This window comes from Callithrix jacchus, chromosome 5 (assembly GCF_049354715.1).
Source record: "Callithrix jacchus isolate 240 chromosome 5, calJac240_pri, whole genome shotgun sequence".
Classification (NCBI taxonomy): domain Eukaryota; kingdom Metazoa; phylum Chordata; class Mammalia; order Primates; family Cebidae; genus Callithrix; species Callithrix jacchus.
Window position 1 is genome coordinate 129,361,933 of NC_133506.1, and position 22,420 is coordinate 129,384,352.

General features: G+C 52.5%; 1 protein-coding gene across 4 annotated transcripts in view; it reads right to left on the reverse strand.

Annotated features, from left to right (window-relative positions):
* The window catches only part of SDK2 (sidekick cell adhesion molecule 2), a 313,791-nt gene that overhangs the window by 49,905 nt on the left and 241,466 nt on the right, over positions 1-22,420 (reverse strand). For all 4 annotated transcript variants that reach the window (XM_035301669.3, XM_035301668.3, XM_078374537.1 and 1 more), the window contains 12 exons: positions 16,623-16,818; positions 16,336-16,434; positions 15,702-15,893; positions 13,343-13,464; positions 12,262-12,371; positions 11,978-12,128; positions 8,547-8,784; positions 7,507-7,622; positions 6,654-6,843; positions 4,275-4,373; positions 3,131-3,325; positions 816-1,017 (listed from right to left, as the gene is read on the reverse strand). In XM_035301669.3, the coding sequence (XP_035157560.1) occupies positions 816-1,017; positions 3,131-3,325; positions 4,275-4,373; positions 6,654-6,843; positions 7,507-7,622; positions 8,547-8,784; positions 11,978-12,128; positions 12,262-12,371; positions 13,343-13,464; positions 15,702-15,893; positions 16,336-16,434; positions 16,623-16,818 (1,910 nt within the window). The remainder of the gene's footprint in view (positions 1-815; positions 1,018-3,130; positions 3,326-4,274; positions 4,374-6,653; positions 6,844-7,506; positions 7,623-8,546; positions 8,785-11,977; positions 12,129-12,261; positions 12,372-13,342; positions 13,465-15,701; positions 15,894-16,335; positions 16,435-16,622; positions 16,819-22,420) is intronic.

Sequence of the window (22,420 nt, forward strand, 5' to 3'; positions counted from 1 at the left end):
CACCCAGGCTGGAGTGTAGTGTCGTGATCTTGGCTCACTGCAACCTCTGCCTCCTGGGTTCAAGTGATTTTCCTGCTTCAGCCTCCCAAGTAGCTGGGATAACAGGTGCGTGCCACCATGCCCAGCTAATTTTTGTATTTTAGTAGAAACAGGGTTTCTCAAACTCCTGACCGCAAGTGATCCTCCCGCCTTGTGCTGAGATTACAGGTGTGAGCCACTGTGCCCAGTTTTTCTTTCTTAAATTTAGTAAATTAGAGAAGAGTTGAGGTTCTCAAGAGTTAAGCAGTACTTCCTCTCAATAAGCCTTTATTTCCTCTAGGAGCAAACGTCTGTCTTTTAGATTTATGGGGGATGGGAGAGGTGGGGAAGAAAGTATTGCTCAAAACTCCTGGTCACGTCAACTGGAATATAAAAAAATACAACCCACTCGGAATTAAATTGAAGCTAGAATTTCGGAGTGAAGCTCCACTCCCCTATTAAAGCTGGAGAGGAAGAGACTGCCCAACTGGAAGAATCACTAATGAAGGATGACAGGCACTTCACTAAAGGGGACTTCTGGGCTCCAGAAATAATGAAGAGGCAATCTAACAGGGTTCAGGAGGAACAGGGGGAGAGGGAGCCAGGTTGAGAGGGTGAGAGCGGACACGGAGACCCCTGGGTGATGCGTGCTAGGAGGAGAGCTGGGGGCAGGCTGGAGGTGTTCTCAGAAGGCCCCCCCACCTCCAACCAGTAGACCTTCTGACAACAGCTGGCTGACGTGCTGGTCCTGGTGTGGGGAGGGGCGGTGGGGATGCTGGCGTGGACCCGGGCCTCACCTGTCCACAATGAAGCTGGAAGCGTTGTGGCTGACGGAGGCCGAGTGCAGTGCCCACCTGCCACTGGGCAGCTCACGGGTCTGGATGGTGTAGTAGCGCACAGGGGAGAGCCCATCGCTCCCGGGCTCCCAGGACAGCAGCACACTGCGTGCTCTCACATCCTCCTGCTGTGCCACTGGTCTGCTGGGGGGCTGCGGGCGGTCTGGGAGATGGCAGAGGGGGAGGAGCAGGTGAGCCAGCTGGCCCAGGGCGGTGGAGGGGGCTGGACTTTCTTGAGAAGGAAAGGAGGAGATTTGGGCTCAAGCCTGGCATCCCCTTCCCATCCCAATTCCAGGCACGCAGAATCCTTGCAGGTTCCACACCTGGGTACAGCCAGCATCTCTCCCCAGGTCAGAGGCTCAACCTAGAGCCCCAGGTTCTGGGAACTTACAGCTCCTCAGGGCAGCTCTAAGCAGGGACTGACGGTGAGGAGGGACAAACACCCACCCTGCTCCTTTGCTCCTCCTTTGCTCCTGAATGAGGCCTAGCAGGGCCCTTTGCTGTCTCCCAATGGAGTGGGATGAGGCTGTTTCCCTATGAGGGATGCTGCTTCAGTCCAGGCCCCAGCTTGGCTTTCTTCTCTCCCCAGCCTCACTGCCCCCTCCTTCCTGTGGGGCTTCTCAAACCTCAGCATTACTGGAATTCAGAACACATGACTATGTGGTGGGGGCATCTGTGCTCTGCAGGAGGCTTAGCAGTGTCCCTGGCCTCCACCCATGACAGTAGCATCCCCACCTTGTGACAACCAAAATGTCTCCGGAGAGGGCCAATGTGCCCTGGGGCCAAAGTAGTCAAAAAGCACTGTCTACTGGTTTTTCCTGAGTACATTTTCTCCTTCCTTTCCCCCTTCCCTCCCTCCCTCTCTCTTTTTCTCTTTCTTCCTTCCCTCCCTTCTTCCTTTCTTTCCTTCCCTTCCCTTCCTTTCTCCCTCGCTTCCTTCCTCTCTTTTCTCCCTCCTTTCATTCTTTCACTCTCTCTCTTTCCCCCACATCTCTCCTCTCCCCCCTCCCCTTTCCTCTCTCCCCTCCATTCCCTCCTTCCTTCCTTTCTTTAAAACACAGACAGGGTCTATATCTGTTGCCCAGGCTGGAGTGCAGTGGCACCATCAAAGCTCACTGCAGCTGCAAACTCGTTGATTCAAGCACTCCTTCTACCTTGGCCTCCTGAATGTCTGGGACTCCAGATGTACACCACCATACCTGGCTATTATCTCGCTGTTACCTAGGCTGGAGTGCAGTGGTGCGATCTCGGCTCACTGCAACCTCTGCCTCTCAGGTTCAAGGGATTCTCTTCCCTAGCCTCCCAAATAGCTGGGATTACAGCACTCACCACCATGCCTGGCTAATTTTTGTATTTTTAGTAGACATGGGGTTTCACCATGTTGGCCAGGCTGGTCTTGAACTCCCGATCTCAGGTGATCTGCCATCCTCAGCCTCCCAAAGTGCTGGGATTACAGGTGTGAGCCACCGCACCCAGCCTTTGGTTAATATTTCTACATTCTGTAGAGACAGGGTCTCGCTATGTGTCCCAGGCTTAGAGTATTTTCTAATATATCCCTTTCAGAACAATTGGGGTCCCAGGCTTGCTTTTGGGGAGCCCAAGTTCAGGCAATATGGCAGCTCAGGGCAGCAGTGAAGTGGCAGCTGGAGCTCCAGGCTGCAGCCCTAATCCTGTGCCTGTCTGTCATGGCAAGGCCAGGGCTGCGAGGGGAGAGGGGAAGATGTCACTAACCCTCCCTTAATTAATTAATTAGTTAATTTAGAGATCATTTCCCTCCATCACCCAGGCTGGAGTGCAGTGGTGCAATCTTGGCTCACTGCAACCTCCGTCTCCCGGAGTGATTCTCATGTCTCAGCCTCCCTAGTAGCTGGGATTACAGGTGTGTGCCATTGCACCTGGCTAATTTTTGTATTTTCAGTGGAGATGGGGTTTTGCCATGTCAGCCAGGCTGTTCTCAGACTCCTGACCTCAAGTGATCCACCTGGCTCGGCCTCCCAAAGTGTTGGGATTACAGGTGTGAGCCACCACGCCTGGCCACTAACCTTCCCTTTACAAAACCAGACCAGGGCAGGGTCCTTGGAACTCCCAGCTCCTCTCTGGGAATCTACCAGACCCCTCGCTGACTTTGACTGCAGAGATTGGAGCCCGCCCTCCATTCTCACCCAGGGCACCGTGGCTCATACCACCATCCACTAGGAGTGGCTCGGAGTGCTGGCTGGCTGTGGGTGCCCCCTCAGCAGCGCCCCAGGCCTCCCCTGACCCCTGTGGGCAGTCACCTCTCTTCTCAGTGGTCACCACCAAGGCCTCGGCAGCCTCTCCCCAGCCCTTTCTCGTCTGGGCCGTTATGCGGAACAGGTAGACAGACTCTGGCTTGAGGCCTGTGGCTGTGTACTGGCGGGCACTGGGTGCCAGCACCTCCACCATGGCGGTGTTGGCCGTGGTGGTGTTGAGCCGGTGTGTGATCTGGTAAGCTGTGGGAGGAAGCACACAGCTATCATAGCAAGCAAGTTAGGCTGCCCCCCAGCACCCTGGGAAGGGCCATTCTGTCTGAAGCCACAGCTGTGTTGGCACCTGGCCACCTTGCTGTGGTCACCTTGGCTGTGGTCTGTCTGCCTGAGGCCTCTGGTTCAATCTCCAGTCTTCAGCTGCCACATGGGGAGGGTGGACTGCGGGGGGCATGGAGAGGCACTCTATGCACAGTGTCTGTGACCCCCATAACAGCCCCAAGTGAAGAAACTGAGGCCTGGAGAGGCCAGACCACTGGCTAGTAAGTAACCGAGCTGGAATCCCAGCTGACGTCTAAGTGAAAGCACTTGCTCTCCCTGCCTCCGCTCTGTCTTAGGAATGTGGCATCGCTCTAAGGCAGGTGGTACATGAGGTCAGAACTGAGAACCCTGGGACAGGCACTGGCAGTCCAAGCCACCATTTTAAAGGTGAGGGGACTGAGGTCGCAGAGGGGAGCAGACTTGCTCCAGTTTACGCAGTGCTGCCCGGAACCCTGGATGCATGTGTTGGGGGAACCCTGAACTTGAAATGAAGCTTCCCCTCTGCAGCCTCCCTCCCCTGCACCTTGGGCCTGTCTTCCAGCTGTGCTGAACCTGCCAGCATGCCCTCAATTGGCCACGTTAAGGAACAGCATCCGAGGTTTACCAGATGGCCAGGGGGCTGGGGCCTGGGGACATTCAGGGATGCAAAGCCAACCCATGACCTTTAAGGGACTTGAACTCTGATCTTGCCCTCCAGAAGAGAATCTTACAGCCTGGAACTTCTAACGGGAGGACTAACACCCAGATCCCAATTTAGAGGGCACGTGGAGGCTCCCTGGGGCTACTCGCCCTCTAGCCAGTAACGAAGTGGCCTCCTCTGCAGATCATGCCTCCTCATTCCTGTAGCTGGGGCATGGGGAGGGCAGAGGCTTACCAAGAATGATGCCGTTGGGGGCAGCAGGGGGTTGCCAGATCAGCCGCACAGATGTGGTCCGCACCTCCGGAAACAGAATGCCCATGGGTGGTCCTGGGACTGGAGCGAGCAAAGGAGAAGAGGCCGACTTGTGAGGCTCCACTCAGCTGGGGATGAGCCCCACTCAGGCAGAGCAGCCTGGTGGGGTGGAGGGGAATGGGCAGCTCAGCTCAATGAATTTCTGTGGACTGCTGCCCTGTGCCTGGCACTGTGTTAGAAACCAGGATCGAGAACATGGAACCAAGTGGGCTTTCTGCCCTTAAAATAGGTGTCATTTGGCAAAGACCCAAGGCTCCAGATTCCTCTGCTCACTGTCTGTATACACGCTCCAGAACCAGGCTGCCCTCAGAGCTGGGCGCCTGGCCCCTGGATGGATGGGTCTGTGCATCAAAAGGTCCTGTTCTGACTTCCTTCCATCATGGGGTGAAGTGGTTGTGGGCATTGGGAAATGCCCACCCCCAGCCTGTACCACTCATCTCTTTAGACCTTGCTCTGGAATCCTGGGATCCTGGAATTCCCTGCCCAGAGAGCCCTAAGCTTCCAGGGGCTGCATGGGCTGGTTCCCCACATCCACCCTCCAGGGGTAGGCTATGCACCCCTGGCTCCAGGGATGGCCAAGAGGAAGCCATTTTACAGGTGTGGAGATGAAGATTGAATGGAGTGGGCCAAAGGAGAGGGTGAGGAGAGAACAGGCAGAGGGTGGGGGAGGACAGCTGAAGTGGAGGCACTCTTCTGTGTTGCCACATTCCAGCACAGAATGGCAAGATGTCTGAGAGTTCCTAATTTTTTCTTTTTTTGAGACAGAGTCTTACTCCCTCGCCCAGGCTGGAGTGCAGTGTGCAATCTTGGCTCACTGCAGCCTCTGCCTCCTGGGTTCAATCAATTCTCCTGTCTCAGCCTCCCAGTAGCTGGGACTATAGGCACGTGCCACCACACCTGGCTAATTTTTGTATTTTTAGTAGAGGCAGCGTTTCACCATGTTGGCCGGGCTGGTCTCAAACTCCTGACCTCAAGTGGTCTGCCTGCCTCAGCCTCCTAAAGCACTAGGATTACAGACGTCAGCCACCGCACTGGGCCTGAGATTTCTAAACTTGAACCTGGCCTTCTAGTTCATTATAAGGGTATATCTGTCAAGGCAGGAGGATAGAACATATTTAATTTAACAGTTCATTAGCTTGATTAATAATGTTGGCATATACAAACATATGGTATTTGGGCTTCCCTCTGCACTCTGGTCCAGCTCCTGCAAATGTCTGTGGTGGGCAGTAGGTGGGGTGTGTGTGGGGAGGTGAGAGGGGGCAAGGGATGCATTGATCAGCTTCTGACGGGGAGTTTTGCTACCGGGATGAATGCCTGCAGCCAGCTGGTGACATTCTTTTGCAAACAGGACCAGGAGGTTCATGTGTCCAGGAAATATACTTTCACTTTCACATACCTTTACTCAAAGTAGTAAAAAATAAAATAAAACTGGCCGGGTGCGGTGGCTCGCATGTTGGGAGTTTGAGGCAGTGGATCACCTGAGATCAGGAGTTTGAGACCAGCCTGGCCAATATGGTGAAGTCCCATCTCTACTAAAAATACAACGGGCCAGGTGCCCTCATGCCTGTAATCCCAGCACTTTGGGAGGCGGAGACAGGCAGATCATAGGTCAGGAGATCGAGACTATCCTGGCTAACACGGTAAAACCCATCTCTACTAAAAATACAAAAAAAGTAGCCGGGCATGGTGGCATGTGCCTATAGTCTCAGCTACTCGGGAAGCTGAGGAAGGACAATTGCTTGAACCTGGGAGGTGGAGGTTGCAGTGAGCTGAGATCTTGCACTGTAGTCTGGGTGATGGAGTAAGACTCTGTCTCAAAAAAAAAACCCCATAAAACAATTAGCTGGGCATGGTGGGGAGTGCCTGTAATCCCAACTGCTTGGGAGGCTGAGGCAGGAGAGTCGCTTGAATCCTGGAGGTGAAGGCTGTAGTAGGCCAAGATCGTACTACTGCACTCCAGCCTGGGTGGCAGAGCAATACTCTGCCTCAAAAAAAAGAAGAAAACAGAAAAGTAAATTAAAACTGGTGAAAGTCCCTATTCCATACACTTGTCTTGCAGAGAGACCAAGACACTGAATCAGATGTCAAACTGCCTCCGCGTTGTCCTCGGGGATACACGGGCTGCAATTAGCATCCCCTGCAGTGGGGCTGGTAGCTCTGAGTGACCTGTCTCTAAAGGAGGCATCTGAGGTCATGGCTCCCCATGGGGCAGAGCCTGATCCCAGAAGGGCAAGTCCCGATGGGCAGGAGGAAGGGCAGCCCCTCCCAGCCTTCCCCAGGCTTGCTGGGGTTAGGACTCACCGTCATCCAGTGTCCGCTCCAAGATGGGAGGGTGGCTGGGGCGGCCGTCTCCGATGCGAGTGAAGGCCAGAACCTGGACCTCGTAGAGCACGTATTTGCCCAGGCCGGTGAGCTGGGCACTGCGAGATGAGTTGCCTTCCACCAGCCAGAATCGGGGCTGGGCATCTGAGTCCTTCTCCTTATATATCACCTGTCATGGCCAGCACAGGTGAGGGCCTCGGGCCTGGGTCTCACCCATCAGCACTTTTCCTGAGCCTCGTTCCCAGGGAGGGGGTGGGTAGACGTGGGTTCCTCAGAGTGACTTGGCCCCAAGGGCCGGGGGTGATTGCAAGGCTAGTGTACCCGGAGGGCTGGGGACACAAAGACCGATTCAGTCACAGAGCGAGAAGGTTCCTGAGAGGGCATGGAGGTGGGATGATAGTCCCAGGCAGGGGGTGTGCCTTCTGCAAGGTCACACAGCTAGCAGTGGCAGAGCTGAGTCTTCAACTCATGTCTCCCAACTTCCAGCCCAGGGCTGGACCATGCAGCTAGGTAGGCACAGCTTTAAAAAGGATTCTAGAAGATAATGAAAGTCAAAACTGGGCCCATGAGAGCTGAATGAGGCTGGGGGCATCTGGTGTGGCCTCCTGGAAGAGGTGGAATGGCTCTAGGACCTGGGTGTTCTCTGGGTGACTCCCCACCCTGAGGGATGACTCCTGGTTGCCATGGTGACCATTGGCGAGGACACCAGGAGGGTTCCCTGTATCCACTCTAGGAGGCAGAGACCCAGAGGATGATAAGGACAAGGCCCCTTGGATGGAGGGGCTGGAGGGGCCAGCGTAGGGACTCTACCTCCTGGGATTCCAGAACTCACCTTGTAGCCTAGCACAAGTCCATTGCGATCAGCCTCAGGGACGTCGCTCCAGCGCACCAGCATGCTGCTGGAGGTGGTGGCCAGTGCAGACACATTGGTGGGGCCGGAAGAGGGGACTGAGGGGGGAAGGGAGTGGGGAGAAAGCACTCAGGACCCAATGTTGACCGTGCAAGGGACATGGACCAGGACAGGGGCCGAGGGAGGGGCCAGCTTGATGTGTCCTCTCTATGGAAGAAATATGGCACACATGGTCCCCAAACTGCAGATGATCCCACCAAGTGGCCTTTGGTTTTGGAATGCCACAGATGCTGCTTCCGGGCTCAGAGGAGCCCACAGGATTCTCTGCTCAGGTTAGGATTAAATGAGCTTGCATTTCCTGCTAGCACAGCAGAGAGGGCTGGTGGGGGCGACCCTGGAAAGCTGCTCGTGGGTGCCAGGAAAAAGCCACAGAGCAGTGAACTACGTGTGGATGGATAAGGGTTGCCTGAATGCTGGGCTCATATTCTGTGGTCCCCTGAGCAGGCTAGGGGGACCTAGGAGCTTCTGGTAGTGATTCTGGAATGTTCTGAGAGCTAACCCTTTCCCCGATCCCTCCACTGGGGTCTTTCAGGCACCACTGGGTATCAGGGTTAAAGCTGCGGGCAGGGAAGTGGGCAGTATGAATGGTGGTGACTGCCCAGCCATCCTGCAGAGGCGGGGTTACCCCTGACCCCCCTTGGGAGCATGGGAAGAGCAGGCGTAGTGCAGGGAAGTGGGCAGTATGAATGGTGGTGACTGCCCAGCCATCCTGCAGAGGCGGGGTCACCCCTGACCCCCCTTGGGAGCATGGGAAGAGCAGGCATAGTGCAGGGAGGTGGCCGGTGCTGGGAGATGCAGCGACATCGAGCACAAGCAGAGGAAATGAGCTCAGGCTGTTTTTGAACAACAGCTTCAGCCTGGCAAGCCCTTGGATAGCCCCGAGGGCACAGAGACCAAGGAAGGGACAGGCAGAGATCAAGGAGGGGCCAGGCTACCAGGCGGCTGGGTTCCAGCGCAGGTACCTGACTCCCGGGTCCTGCCCATCACCGTCTGGCTCCAGGGCCCGCTCCCAATGGCGTTGAAGGCCTGGACCTGGACACGGTACTCCGTCCACTCCTCTAGGTCCTCGATGGTGTACTCCCGCTCCACACGATCCTGCACCACGTGGCTCAGCGTCTTGCCATGACCGTCTGACCGGCTGTACTTGATTTTGTAGCCCACGGACTCCGGGTTCCCATTGTATTCCATCTCCGGGAGAGGCTGCAGTGGGGCAGGGGCGGCAAAGCTGCTATGAGCCAGGCCCCCCTGTGCCGGGAAGAACTGCCCTGGTATCCCCTCCTCCAGGGAGCCCTCAGGGCTGTCCATCCCACGGTCACCTGGTCAGTGGCCACATGAGGCTCTCTCACCTGAGTGTGGCTTAGGTTCTGTGATTGTGTTTCTGATGGGCTCTTATCTTCCTGCAGGGAGGACGGAGAAGCGGCATCCTTTCTTTACTGTGTATGTGACAAATCTATTACCCTGCCAAGGGAGTCAGGAGACCCACAAAGGCTGTCTGTCCAACACGCTGATAGCACCGCCACCTCTGGCTCTGCTGGCTCTGCTGCTTACCTCCGTCACTCCTGCTGCCAGCACACACTTAATTGCCTGCCACAACTGGTCTCAGCTCTTGCCTGCCTTTGGAGGAGCGAGCGTGGGCAGAGAGCAGGATGAATGGGGCACCTGCCGGTCAGTTCTTCTGTCCAGCAAACCTCAGTTTCTCCTGCTGCATTTTCAGCCTCCTTAATTTTTTTTTGAGGCAGAGTCTGCTCTGTCTCCAGGCTGGTATACAGTGGTATCATCTTAGCTCCCTGCAACCTCCGCCTCCCAGGTTCAAGTGATTTTCCTGCTTCAGCCTCCTGAGTAGCTGGGATTACAGGTGCACACCACATGCCTAGCTAATTTTTGTAGTTTTAGTAGAGACAGGGTTTCACCATGTTGTCCAGAATGGTCTTGATCTCTTGACCTCGTGATCCAACTGCCTCAGCCTCCCAAAGTGATGGGATCACAGGTGTGAGCCACCATGCTTGGCCTATTTACTGACTCTGTCTCCCAGGCTGGAGTGCCATAATGCCATCTGAGCTCACCACAACCTCCTGGGCTCAAGCAATCCTCTTGCCTCAGCCTCCTGAGTAGCTGGGACTATAGGGCATGTGCCACCATGCCTGCTAAGTTTTATAGACACGAGGTTTCACCATGTTGCCTAGGTTGGTCTCAAACTCCTGAATTCAAGCCATCTGCTCGCCTCAGCCTCCCAAACTGCTAGGATTACAAGCCACGGCACCTAACCAGCCTCTTCCTCTTGAGTTTCAAAGAAAAGTCCGACTTCTTTGCTGGACCGTCGGACTAGGCTGGTGGGGCTGTGGACTCTGGCTCAAGGTTGGGTGGGTGAAATGGGCAGTGTTGGTGAAGAGTGGGGGTGTGAGCACGGGGAGGGGAGCCCGGGGTCTGAAGCAGATGTGAGCCCAGGGCTTGGTCTCCACACCTCTGAAGCGCACAGAGCTGGAGTGGGGGCATCTCCATCCCTCACCTGCCCTGATACTGCTTCTCCAGGGGCTCTGGAGGACCCACAGTCCACAGGCTCACCACAGGCTGACCCACTTTATTCCACCCCTCACCTTCGGCCCTGACCTCCCCTGCTCACCCCACGTGTCCTCCCTCCTGCATACACTTAGTTAAGCCGACCAGAGACCATTAAGATAGCAATCGATGGGCTTGAGAGCTGGAGATGGGGCTCAAGTGCATGTTCCCTTACCTGCTAAGGAAAGGTAATGGACCACGCACCATTAAGCGTGGGCTAAGAGGTGTCTGGGGCCCTGTACTGCATGGCAACTGCCTTTCTATTCCCCCGTGCAGCCGCTGCCCTCAGCGTCAGACTCTAACCTTTTAGTAGCTACAAACCTTAAAGTGAGGTTCAGGAAGAAAGCAGGGAGCCAGCCTGGGGTGGGGATGCCCAGGAGCGAAGGGGCAAGAGGCGGGCATGTCACACTGTGCATGGGGCACTGAGCTGGGCCGAGTCAGCTCTGCAGCTCTGCTCAGGTGCCAGCCACTCCGGGAAGGGAATTGCAATTAATAACTAATATTTATCGAGGACTGACGGTGCCAACTGCTTTCACCGCCATTAGCATCAAGCTGTCTGCACGTGGGAACAGCAGTAATGACTTCACGGCGAGGTGTGTTTGCACGTTGTGTTTTGCACAATGAGTAGGATCTTATATAGAAAGAAAGGGGTTACACAGGGTCAAGAGGGCTCTTGCGATGCTAGTGTTCCTGGCTTCTCTGCGGAGCTGTGGTATGTGGTCATTTATTTGCCTAAGAATTGCTTGTTTGCTCCAAGCGCCTCCTGGGATGGCTGCTCTGTGGGACCCATGCTGGGAGAGGATGTTGCACAGGGCCTGGGGGAGAAATGGCCTCTGCTGTTCTCCAGCGGATGAACTCAATGGTTAGGGCTGTGAACTTGCCGGTACAGACTCCCTGGGTCTGGACCTCAGCCCTGCTGTTCATGAAAGCATGTGGGAGGATGTGCGAGGCCTTGGGCAAATTATCTGACCTCTCTTCTGCCCCAGTTTCCTCATCTGCAAAATGGGGACCAGGAGCAGGGTGCGGCAGCTCACGTCTATAATCCCAGCACTTTGGGAGGCCGCGGCAGGTGGACCACCTGAGGTCAGGAGTTCGAGACCAGCCTGGCCAACATGGTGAAATTGTTTCTACTAAAAACATAAAAAATTAGTGGGGCATGATGGTGCGCCTCTAGCACCTGTAACCCCAGCTACTCAGGAGGCTGAGGCAGGAGAATTTATTGAACCCAGGTGGTGAGCTGAGATCACACCACTGCACTCCAGCTTGGGCAACAAGAGCAAAACTCTGTCTCAAAAAAAAAAAAAGAGGACCAGGATCACTGTGCTGTCACAGGCTTGTTGTCAGGTCAGCAGATGGGAGGAGAGGAAGCCTTGGCGTGTTAGTATTACCACCTCGTGCAGGATGGCCCAGGGTCATGACCCTCAACCCACAGCCCTGATCTGGGGCACACTCTCTGAATGCCACAGTGGCACCTGAATCCCAGACCCCCCGCTTGGGAGCTGTGTGGCCAGGGGCAAGTTTGTAACCTCCCTGAGCCTCAGTTTTCTTAGCTGTAAATTGGGATAATCATGTGTCCTTTGTAAGATTCCTGGGAGAATCAAATGGGATAAAAAATTTAAAATGCTTGGCACATGGCAATGCTCAGTACACAGTCTTTTTTAGCTTCTTCCTCTCATGGGGCGCGTTTGTTCATTTGGCTAAGATGCTGCTGATCCGGCAACTAGCCAGGTAAGTAAAGAGAAGAAAAAGGAGCTGTAGGAACTCTGAGGGTCGCCTTCTGGGAGGCAAGGACTGGAGCTCATGGAGAGGTCCCACCCTACCCTCGAGGGAACCTCACCATCCAGCGCAGCCACAGGCTGGTCTCACTGGCTGTTCGCAGAGACACGTTGGCTGGAGCCATGTCAGGGGGTGCCTGCAGAGTCTGGATCTTTCTAGAAGGCTGACTGGGGGGGCTGGTGCCCACGATATTCACTTGGCGCATACGGAAGCTGGGGTGGGGGAGAGATGAGCAAGACGGTAAAGGCAGGACCCTAGCTCCCAACCCTGTCCCAGTCTGGCCTGCGGCCCCCACCCACCTCCAGCCCTGGGGCCGCTGTCCCCTCCCTGGCCCAGTCTCGTTACCTGTAGTAGGTGAAGGGGTTGAGGTCAGGCACCTCCATGGATCGGGCATCAGGCTCGTTGGAGAGCTGGTGAATCAGCAGCCACTCCTCTCCCTCCCCGACCACACCTACCTGGAAAAGGGCAGGACCTTAGGCCCACAGGGTGCTCTGAGCCCCACCTCCTAGGGGGTATAACCCCTGCCGGGGAAGGACTTGGTTCAGATCCCAGGGCTCATCTGGAGGGCACCAAATGGGGCTAGCGTCTTTCCAGGCCTCTACACATGGCTGCAAGTGTGACTCAGCCTTCCTGCCCTAGCATCTCTCAGGACGCTTGTGATCAACATATTCCCAGGCCCGTCAGAATCCCTGGGATGCTGCCCAGGAATCTCCTAAATACCTGGGGTACTTCCAGAAACCCAGGCTGCCCCTCAAACCAGCTACATCGGAATCAGAGTTTCTGGGGTGGGATGTAGGTGTTGCACTTCTGAATGCTCCCCTGATGATTCCAGGGTGCAGCCAAGGCTGATGATTTATATAAATAATTTTATTTATTTATGAGATGAAGTCTTGCTCTGTTGCCCAGGCTGGAGTGCAGTGGTGTGACCTTGGCTCACTGCAACCTCTACCTCCCAGGTTCAAGTGATTCTCCTGCCTCAGCCTCGAGTAGCTGGGATTACAGGCACGCACCATCACACCTGGCTAATTTTTGTATTATTAGTAGAGATGGGGTTTCTCCATGTTGGTCAGGCTGGTCTCAAATTCCTGACCTTGTGATCTGCCCACCTTGGCCTCTCAAAGTGCTGGGATTACAGGCATGAGCCACCGCACCTGGCCCTTGATGTTTTTATATTCCAGAAACTAGGTATTTTTCTAGGGACCCCAGATCCAGGAGGGGACTGTAGTGTGTGTGTATGTTTTATGTACACAGGTGAGGGGCAGGGGATTGGAGACAATATTGGGAAGTGTGAGCATTTGGGGTATAATGGGCCATTGATAGTTGCACATGAATATTCACACAGACTGGAATACACATAAGATGTTGCACTCAAGAGCACGGGGTGCCCTGGCCGGGTGCTGCTGCCCAGGCCCCAGCGCCGCCCTACCTGGGCTTCCACCAGCCAGCGGGAGATGGAGGTTTTCCCATCATAGCCTGGTCTGAACTGCAAGGTCACAGATCGGGGACCGATGTTGGAGATGCCCAGGTTGGTGGGGGGCCCTGGGAGTTCTGGAAAAGGAGAACAGGGTGGGGAAGAAGATCTGGTGAGAATGGCCCTCCATGTTGAATGAGGCTTTTGGGCATGGAGGGGGCTGTGTGTCACACTTTTCCTGGAAACGTCCGAGAAGCACAGCCATGGCCTCCCTCCACCTGCAGTCTTTATTCCTGTGTCTTATGGAGGACCATTTTCCTGCCAGGAGGTGTTGATATTTACTCGGCGTGGCTGGCAAAATATTAAAGATATATTGGGAAAAGTCATAGATTAGTCTCAAACCTTTTGGGAGGCGAAAGGGTTTTACCAGGCAGGCTGAATGCAGCCGGCCGGTTCATTTAGGAAGATAGGGAAGAGGCTTTTCCCAGTTTAAGTCTGTTTACCCCATATCCCTTTGTTTCTACTCTGTTTACTCATGTAAACTTTGTGCTGGATGGTCCTCTCAGGGGGAGATCAAAGGGGAATTACCTGTTAATAGTGTTTACTCTGGGCCTGGAACCTAAAGCTTTTATCATTTGTATAACCAGTCTCTTAACCATGTTAATTATCCACAGTATGCTACCTCAGAACCTCTTAGGAACAAAAGCGGACAGAGGGTCTGGGTCAATTGGCTGCATTTTGCCCTCTGAAAGCAACCAGCAGCTATCCCTAGCCTGCTTGTATCACTGTGGTGGTGAGTAACGCCTCAGGTGGTGACCCCAATGTGACCAAGGTCACAAGGACAGATTTGGGGGCCAAGGGGAAGCTCTCAGGGCTGAGAGGAGGATCTTGGGCCAGGAAACAGGGGTTGGGATGGCTCCTTCCTGGCACTTCTGGATATGAGTGAGGTACTCATAATGAAGCTGAAAGCTGCATTAAAACCAAGCTGGGCTGAGAAAGAAACCAAACGGGACCAATCCTCCCCTCCATCCGCACAGACTCCTGCACACCTCCTATACCTAATTACAGCTCAGGAAGGCGGGAAGGTTGGGTCGGGACAGGAGGAAGCTTATTTTCTGGCCAGGAACCCTGAGGCTCTTAGAGCTCAGGAACAGAAAGAGCACAGATTCTGGGAGTCAGAATGAGTTTAAATCTAACTCCACTACTTAAATGTAAGTTGTGTGTCTTTGCACAAGTTATCCACCTCTCTGTGCCTCCATGTTCTCCTTGGTATTGAAGATAATAATAACAACACCTCCCTCAGGGTTGCTGTGTGGATAAAATGAGTTGACGTGTACAAAGCTCCTAGCTCCATCCCCCGTGAGCACTACATATGTATTTGCCAGCATAGCTGTCTGTAATCATCACTGGGGGTTGGCCAAGGCTCAGGTGGCCCAGCCATCTAAGCAGCAGGTGGAGGGATGCTGGCAGGTCACACAAGCACTGCCTGACTGATCTGGATGGGACCACATGGTTAATCTGGTCCAACTTTCCATATATACAGATGGGGAAACAGGCACAGAGGGGACATGTAACTTGCTCAAGGTTGCAGAGCTTGGCAGAAGCAGAGCTGAGAGTGGAGCTCAGCTTGCTCTCTGCACCAGGCCTAGGAGTATTCCCACTGTGCTCTGCCACCTCCCAACCAACCCTTCCACATGCTGGAATCCAAGGTAGACTCTGGGTGACAGTGGGAATTCTTCCCCTGAATCACAGATACCATTGCCTGGTGTGGAATCTGGCGAGAAATGGGTGATGGGAGAGACTGGTGGGGAAATGCAACAAGGCAGAGGGCCTCTGCTTTTCTGAGAGCTGTGGGAGGAAGCAGCAGGGGCCCAGGGGAGCCCCTGTCCACAGGCCTGGGATCCCAGGAATTCGGCCTGCTCTGAGAGGATCCATACCCACACAGCACAAGGAAACGGGAGAGTCCATGGAAAGAACGCTGGTATTCCTGAAAGACAAGGCCTCCCCCACTTTTTTTTTTAATACAGGATCTAATTTTGTCACTCAGGCTGGAGTGCAGTGGTGTGATCTCGGCTCACTGCAACCTCCACCTCCTGGGTTCAAGTGATCCTCCAGCCTCAGCCTCCCAAGTGGCTGAGATTACAAGCATGCACCACCACACCTGGCTAATTTTTGTATTTTCAGTAGAGATGGGGTCTCACCATGTTGGCCAGGCTGGTCTGGAACTCCTGACCTGAGGTGATCTGCCTGCCTTGGCCTCCCAAGGTGCTGGGATTACAGGCATGAGCAAGCACGCTTGGCTGATAAGGGACCTCTTGAATGGGATGCTGCTCAGGAGAACTCCATGAGTCCTGCCCTGAGAGTGGGCACTTACCTGGGGGCACCCCAGAGGAGATGGTGGAGGCCGACACCTGGCCCTGCCCCTTTGAGGTCATGGCGGCCACCTCAATGGTGTAGGTGGTGAGTGCGGTGAGGCCCGTGACGCGGTACTCCAGGGTCACGTTGGGTAGGTAGTGGGTCACACGGGTGTTGGTTCGGTTATACTCCTCCCAGGAGATCCGGTACCCTGGGGAGAGCCCCCATGTTGGCATGAGCTTGGCTGTGGCCATGAGCTGGCCTGACCCTCTACTCCACTTCTCACTTCTCTACTAGGCTGGCAATTACATCCACACTAGGAGCAATGGGGCCAAGGAAGGTGGGAGCTGCTGGCATCCTGCCCTGGGTCTCAGGTGTAGCCTCAGTGGGATGCCACCACTTCAGGGAATTGCAGGGGACACACAGGGAGTCATCACGGCAGTCATTGAGATCTGTGGCTGAAGGTGTGGGGCTGGAGACTTTGGGATGTGTAATGAAGTGGAGGTACCGAGGGCCTCCTGTGAGTGGTTTCTAAGAAACAGTGGGTTAGCTTCAAGGACTTGGGTGAAAAGTAGCTGGAAGGCAGGGGATGGACCAGCTCTGGCCTTCCAGCCCTGTCCTGCCCTCTGATTCAGAAACGCTGTGGTGCCTACCTGTGAGGATGCCATTTTTCTCTCCCGGCTCTTGCCAGCTGACTTTCAGCGATGTGTCCAGGATATCACTGAAGCTCAGGTGTCCGACAGGGCCAGGCACTGCACCCCAAAAGGAACCCCCACCCCCCAAGGCCTGTTAGAGCCAGAGAGAGGCCGCCATCTGTGAGACAGGCTGTGGTGATCTGGGGGTGCCCCAGCCTGGGAGACAAAACTGGGCCTCCCTTCTGCCTGGGGTACCCAGCCTGGCCTTGGGTGGGGCAGAGAGAGTAGGGCTAGGGGGTGCCTACCATCCTCATGGGTGCGCACCAGCTGCGGGGTGCTGCGTGGCCCGTCTCCAGGGGTGGTGAAACACAGCACCGAGGTGAAGTACTCGGTGAACTTCTTCAAGCCAGACACGAAGCCCACATGGACGCTGTCTTGAAAGTTAGGCCGGGCGGTCACCATGGTAACCTCCTCTTCCTGCTCCGGCTCCCAGGCAATCAGCTGCAGAGAGGCCAGCAAGTCAGACAGGGCATCAGGAAGGCTCCAGAGGAGGCCAAGCTCTCTCCCACAGGCTGGGCCAGTCAACAGATGGTGGCCGGGGACCCACGTCCCTGTAGTGCCTGCTCTGAGGGAAGGGACAGGCAGTGCAGGGAACCGCGGGATATTAGGGTTCACTTTGGGGCACTTCTTCACTTCTTGAGCCACTGACTTCATGCAAAGCACTATGCTGGGTGCTTCCCAGGAGCCGCCTGTCACTCAATTCTCACAGAGACCCAGGAGGGAGGCATTTCACCAGGAACAGCTGCATAATTTGCAGGCTCAGTGTAAAATGAAAATTTTGCCCCTTGTTCAAAAATGACTAAGAATTTTAAGATGACAGCAGCACAGCATTTAACTAACTGTGGGGTCCTTCTAAACGTGGGCCCTGTGTGACTGCACAGGTGGCATACTCATGAAACTGGCTCTGTATTCCTTTGAGATGGGGTCTTACTATGCTGTCCAGGCTGGAGTACAGAGGTATGAGCACAGCTCACTGCAGCCTCGACCTCCTCGGCTCAAGCAATCCTTTCACCTCAGCCTCCCAAAGTACTGGGATTATAGGTGTAAGCCACTGTGCCCAGCCCAGCCCTGTATTTTATTTTATTATTAATTTTTTTTGAGACAGAATCTCACTTTTTTGCCCAGGCTGGAGTACAGTGGGACTAGGCTCACTGCAACCTCTGTTCAAGTGATTCTCCATCTCAGCCTCTGGAGTAGATGGGATTACAGACGTGCATCACCACGCCCGGCTGATTTTTGTATTTTTAGTATAGATGGAGGTTCACCATGTTGGCAAGGCTGGTCTCAAGTGATCTGTCCGCCTTGGCCTCCCAAAGTGCTGGGAGTACAGGTGTGAGCCACTGTGCCCAGCCCAAACCTGTATTTTACAGATGATGAAACTGAGGCTCAAAGAGACTCACACAGGTAAGAGGAAGCTGGTTCTGGGATTCCAAGCCCTGAGCTCCTACATCTTGCCCCATGTGAGCTGGGGCAGCTTCCTCATTGGAGTTCTCCAAGGGTTCCTTCCTACAGAGCTGGGAAGTTCAGTTTGTGGGTAATTATTGTCCTCTTACACTCCTTCTAAGTTGGGATTTCCATCTTAAATATTGAGTAGACGGTGGAGGGGGGGAATCAGCAAGAAAGTCCTATCTGAAAATCCCTCAAGTTCTCGCTAATCCCCACTCTGCAGACTGCACCCGGCCCCCGCCCCTCCTGCTTATCTCCCTGCCTGCTCTCACCTCACGCTTCTGTTTCTGGGCCCTTCATCTGTCTCCAATAATGACAGCTGGTTTCAGAGATTTCCTCATTTATTTGAAGTTGATTAAATAGCAATTAATGGGGAAAAGCAACACTTGATGAGTTTTAATAAGAGCGGGTATTTATAGATATAAAACAACGCCACGCCAATGTCTCCCGATTAACTCACGCCTATAACAATGCTTAATCTTCTCCTTTTCATGGCCATGTATTTATAAAGGATGTTTTGAAATTTAATTGGTATTGTGAAAAGATAGCCTATAGCAAGTTAATTAGACACTAATTAGACCCTCAAAATACTAAACAGAAATACTAAGTGGCATTTAATAAGTATGTTAAATATCCTCCGTATTTCGATTATCTTGTTTCATAGCAATTATGTTGCCGAACTTCTTTGGAGTAGATTAAGAAACAAGTTTAATGTTTTAATTTAATTTAATTAATGTAAATTCAAATTAATTATGCTGTTAGAATTAATTGTGCGGTGTGTTCCCCAGCAAGTATAAGATCTGGGTAAATATTTTATTGGGCTTAGGCCAATTATTCTCCCTACCATTTAAAACAAATAAAGGAAAAAGGGTGCCTTAAAACAGTATCACCCGGCCTTTCCCGCAAAAACGACCCAGAGGACGTGCACAAGTGCATAGGGTCATGGAAGTGTGGTTTGTGGAGTCACGCTGTTGACTTCAGCATCCTAAAGCTTGATGCCTAAATCCAAGATGGCAGCAGGGCCACGGCTTCCTGTGGCTGTTTCAAAATATTTACCCTGGGATGTGAGCTGCTTGTACTTCTCCTGCTGCATGTGAAGAGGAGGAGGCTTAGGGATAGGAGGCTTCCCCCCCTCAGGTCCTGGGAGAGAGAGTAAAATTGCTTTTGCATTCTTCATTGCCCTAAAGGGAAGTTGTGGGATGCAGCTTTGGTGCTCAGCCCAACACGCAACAGGGCTTCCACCTGCTGCACTACCCCCATGTGCCTGGCCTTATTTAATCATCACAATGAGGAGTAGATGGAAATCACTGTCCTATGCTCTTACAGAAAAGGACACTGAGGTTCAGGAAGGTGAAGGAGCTTGCACATGGACTTACTAGGAGCTGGCTCAATCTGTGGACCCTGAGTCCTTTCCTGATGACCTCTGCTTCTCAAAAGTATACACAGTTGCTGAGGTGAGTGCTTCTCTATGACGTCTCTGGGCCTTCTCCTTGTGAGTCAGTTTTAGTGTTGATTTACCCTACTAGGTCCTTAGTCTCAGATTCTAAGCAGACGGGGCTCCCCTGAGCAGGCTCGGGTGCATTCTGGGGAGTGAGCATTGGACCTGGGTTCCTGGGACATGCAATTCCCCCTTAGAGAGCAGAGGCTCAGGGAGTCAAGCCCTGTAACTGAACAGCAGTGCTGCTAATGGAGTGTTGGGGGAGGGCACACTTGAAACTGAACCCAGCTCTGTCACTTACTGTGTGACTCAGGGAAAGTCACTTGAGCACTCTGAGTCTCAGGCTATTCTAGGGGATAGAAACAGCTGGCTTGCTGGGTTGCAGGGAGGAGCAGGTGAAATGTCTCCTGTCCCTGGTGGAGGCAGTACTCTACAGGGTTGAGAGTGTAGGATGGTGTATATGGCATCTAGCTACTAAAGTTAAAAAATAAAAGTCAGGCTGGGTGCCGTTGCTCACGCCTATAAGCCCAGGACTTTGGGAGGCCAAGGCAGGCGGATCACCTGAGGTCAGGAGTTGGAGACCAGCCTGGTCAACATGGTGAAACATGTTGACCATGTTTCTCTACTAATAATACAAAAACTAGCCGGGTATCGTGGCACTCGCCTGTAATCCCAGCTACTTGGGAGGCTGAGGCAGGAGAATTGCTTGAACCCAGGAGGCAGAGGTTGCAGTGAGGCAAGATGGCATCACTGCATTCTCGCCTGGGCGACTCTGTCTCAAAATAAAAAGAGAAATCCTCTCTCTCTGTCTCTCTCCTTCTATCTCTTTCCACATACACAGATTCCCAGAAAACAACTTGAAAGGAAATGTGAGAAACCAACAATAGTGGTCGCTTACAGTGAGGATAGTTTTTGGGTTGGGCAGAGTAGATCTAGGCAGGTGGGAGACTGCGGTGGGATGGAGGTCTTCTGCTATATGTTTACTGTTTTTGACTTTTTTTTGTTTTTTGAATCATATATTTTCCATTTAAAAATTAAAAGACTGAACAATAAGTTGAATGAGGGGTATTTGGCAATAGTAGCAAAATTATTCACACATTTTCCCTTTGACTCAACAATCTCATTTCCAGGAATCTAGTCCAAAGTCATATTGTAAAAATAAAAAAAGAGGCTGTGTGTGATGTCTCACGCCTGTAATCCCAGCACTTTGGGAGGCCAAGGTGGGCAGATAATGAGGTCAGGAGTTCAAGACCAGCTTGGTTAACATGGTGAGACCCTGTCTCTACTAAAAATACAAAAATTAGCCAGGCGTGGTAGCAGGTGCCTGTAATCCCAGCTACTCCGGAGGCTGAGGCAAGAGAATCACTTGAAATGGGAAGGCAGAGGTTGCAGTGAGCTGAGATCACGCCGCTGAACTCCAGCCTGAGCAAAAGAGCGAAACTCTGTGTCACACACACACACACACACACACACACACACAAACATATATGTATGTATCAAGATGGAGAATGTGGAAAGTACAATGTCACTTATCTGAGAAGGCGGGCACACACACTTATGTATGCATGTCCAGAAAATCCTTGGCATTCATGTAGAATTGGCCCCAGGACCCCTGCAGATACCAAAACCCACAGCTGCTCAAGTCCCTGATATAAAATGATGTAGTGTTTGCATGTAACCTGTACACCTCCTCCCAGATACTTTAAGTCACCTTTAGATTATTTTAATACCTAACACAATGCAACTGCTATACTGTATTGTTTGGGGGGATAATGACAAAAAGTCTGTATGTGTTTACAGCAGATGCAATATTTTTCTTAATATTTTTAGATCCAGTATGAGATTGACTGAATCCACAGGTGTGGATTCCGTGGCTAGGAAGGGCCTACTACCTTTGTTTTGTTTGTTTTTTAGAAGGAGTCTCACTCTGTTGCCCAGGCTGGAGTGCAGGGGCACGATCTTGGCTCACTGCAACCTCCGTCTTCCCAGTTCAAATGATTCTCCTACCTGAGACTCCTGAGTAGCTGGGACTACAGGCACCTGCCTCATGCCCAGCTGATTTTTTTTTTTTGTGTGTGTGTTTTTAGAGATGGGATTTCACCATGTTGGCCATGCTGGTCTTGAACTCAAAGGATCTGCCTGCCTCGGCCTCCCAAAGTGCTGGAATTACAGGCATGAACCACCATGGTTGGCCTGTACTTGCTTATATTTAAAAAATAGAAGAAACAAATCAAATCAAACAATCAGAAAGCAATCAGACCTATGGGGGAGTGAGGGGACAAGGATTGAAGCTGATTTTCTCTGTATTTGCTTTGTAGATTTGACTTTATTATGTAAATATTCAAGGTAATTATAGAACAAAATTAAATTAAAAAAATCAATCCCTAAAAATCAAAACTACAATGAAGCAAACGAACCTAATGGAGTATTGAGCTGTGGCAAAATTACAGAGAGAAATGACTTCAAAAGACTCAGCGGTGCAATGCAAAGGCCATCCCTAGAGGGATATACCTTAGGAACAAAAAGAACAGCAATAATTGGAACCTATGTTCAGTAATCACAGTGTGGATATGGCTGTTCTAACTGCTGTGTGTGTTCGTGGGGATAACGTAGGTGGGTAAAATGCTGGTATGGTGGGAACTGGATTTTCAGTATCGACAAAAGAGATATAGACAAAAGACCAACGAGGTCATTAAAGAGCCTGTCATCATGAAATGGAATTGAAAGTGTGAGTATCTATGGTATCATAAAAAAGAAAGTATTTTTTAGCGAGCCATTAACGGGCCTAGAAACAACCACCGTTCCTGGAATAAATGCAACGCGAGTGCTGAAATCGTGGTCGCTATCATTTCTCACCAAAGGCAACAAGGCTCCTTGAAGAAATGGCTGATCCCTGGCACAGTGAGGGGGATGTATACATAATAGTTTGGAACATCTTGTCATACCAAATGGACTACTGGGGCCATGTCAAGAGGGCTCACTGTCAAGTTGAAGGGGCCAATGATGGGTCCATTTGTACCACTGAATTGGTACCCAGTACCATTCAATAAGCGTAATAATGGTACTGGATTGAAACACATCAGATTTGTTAAAAAAAAAAAAACAACAAACCTTAGTTATCTAATAGTACTACCAAACCTAAAACAAAACAGAAATATA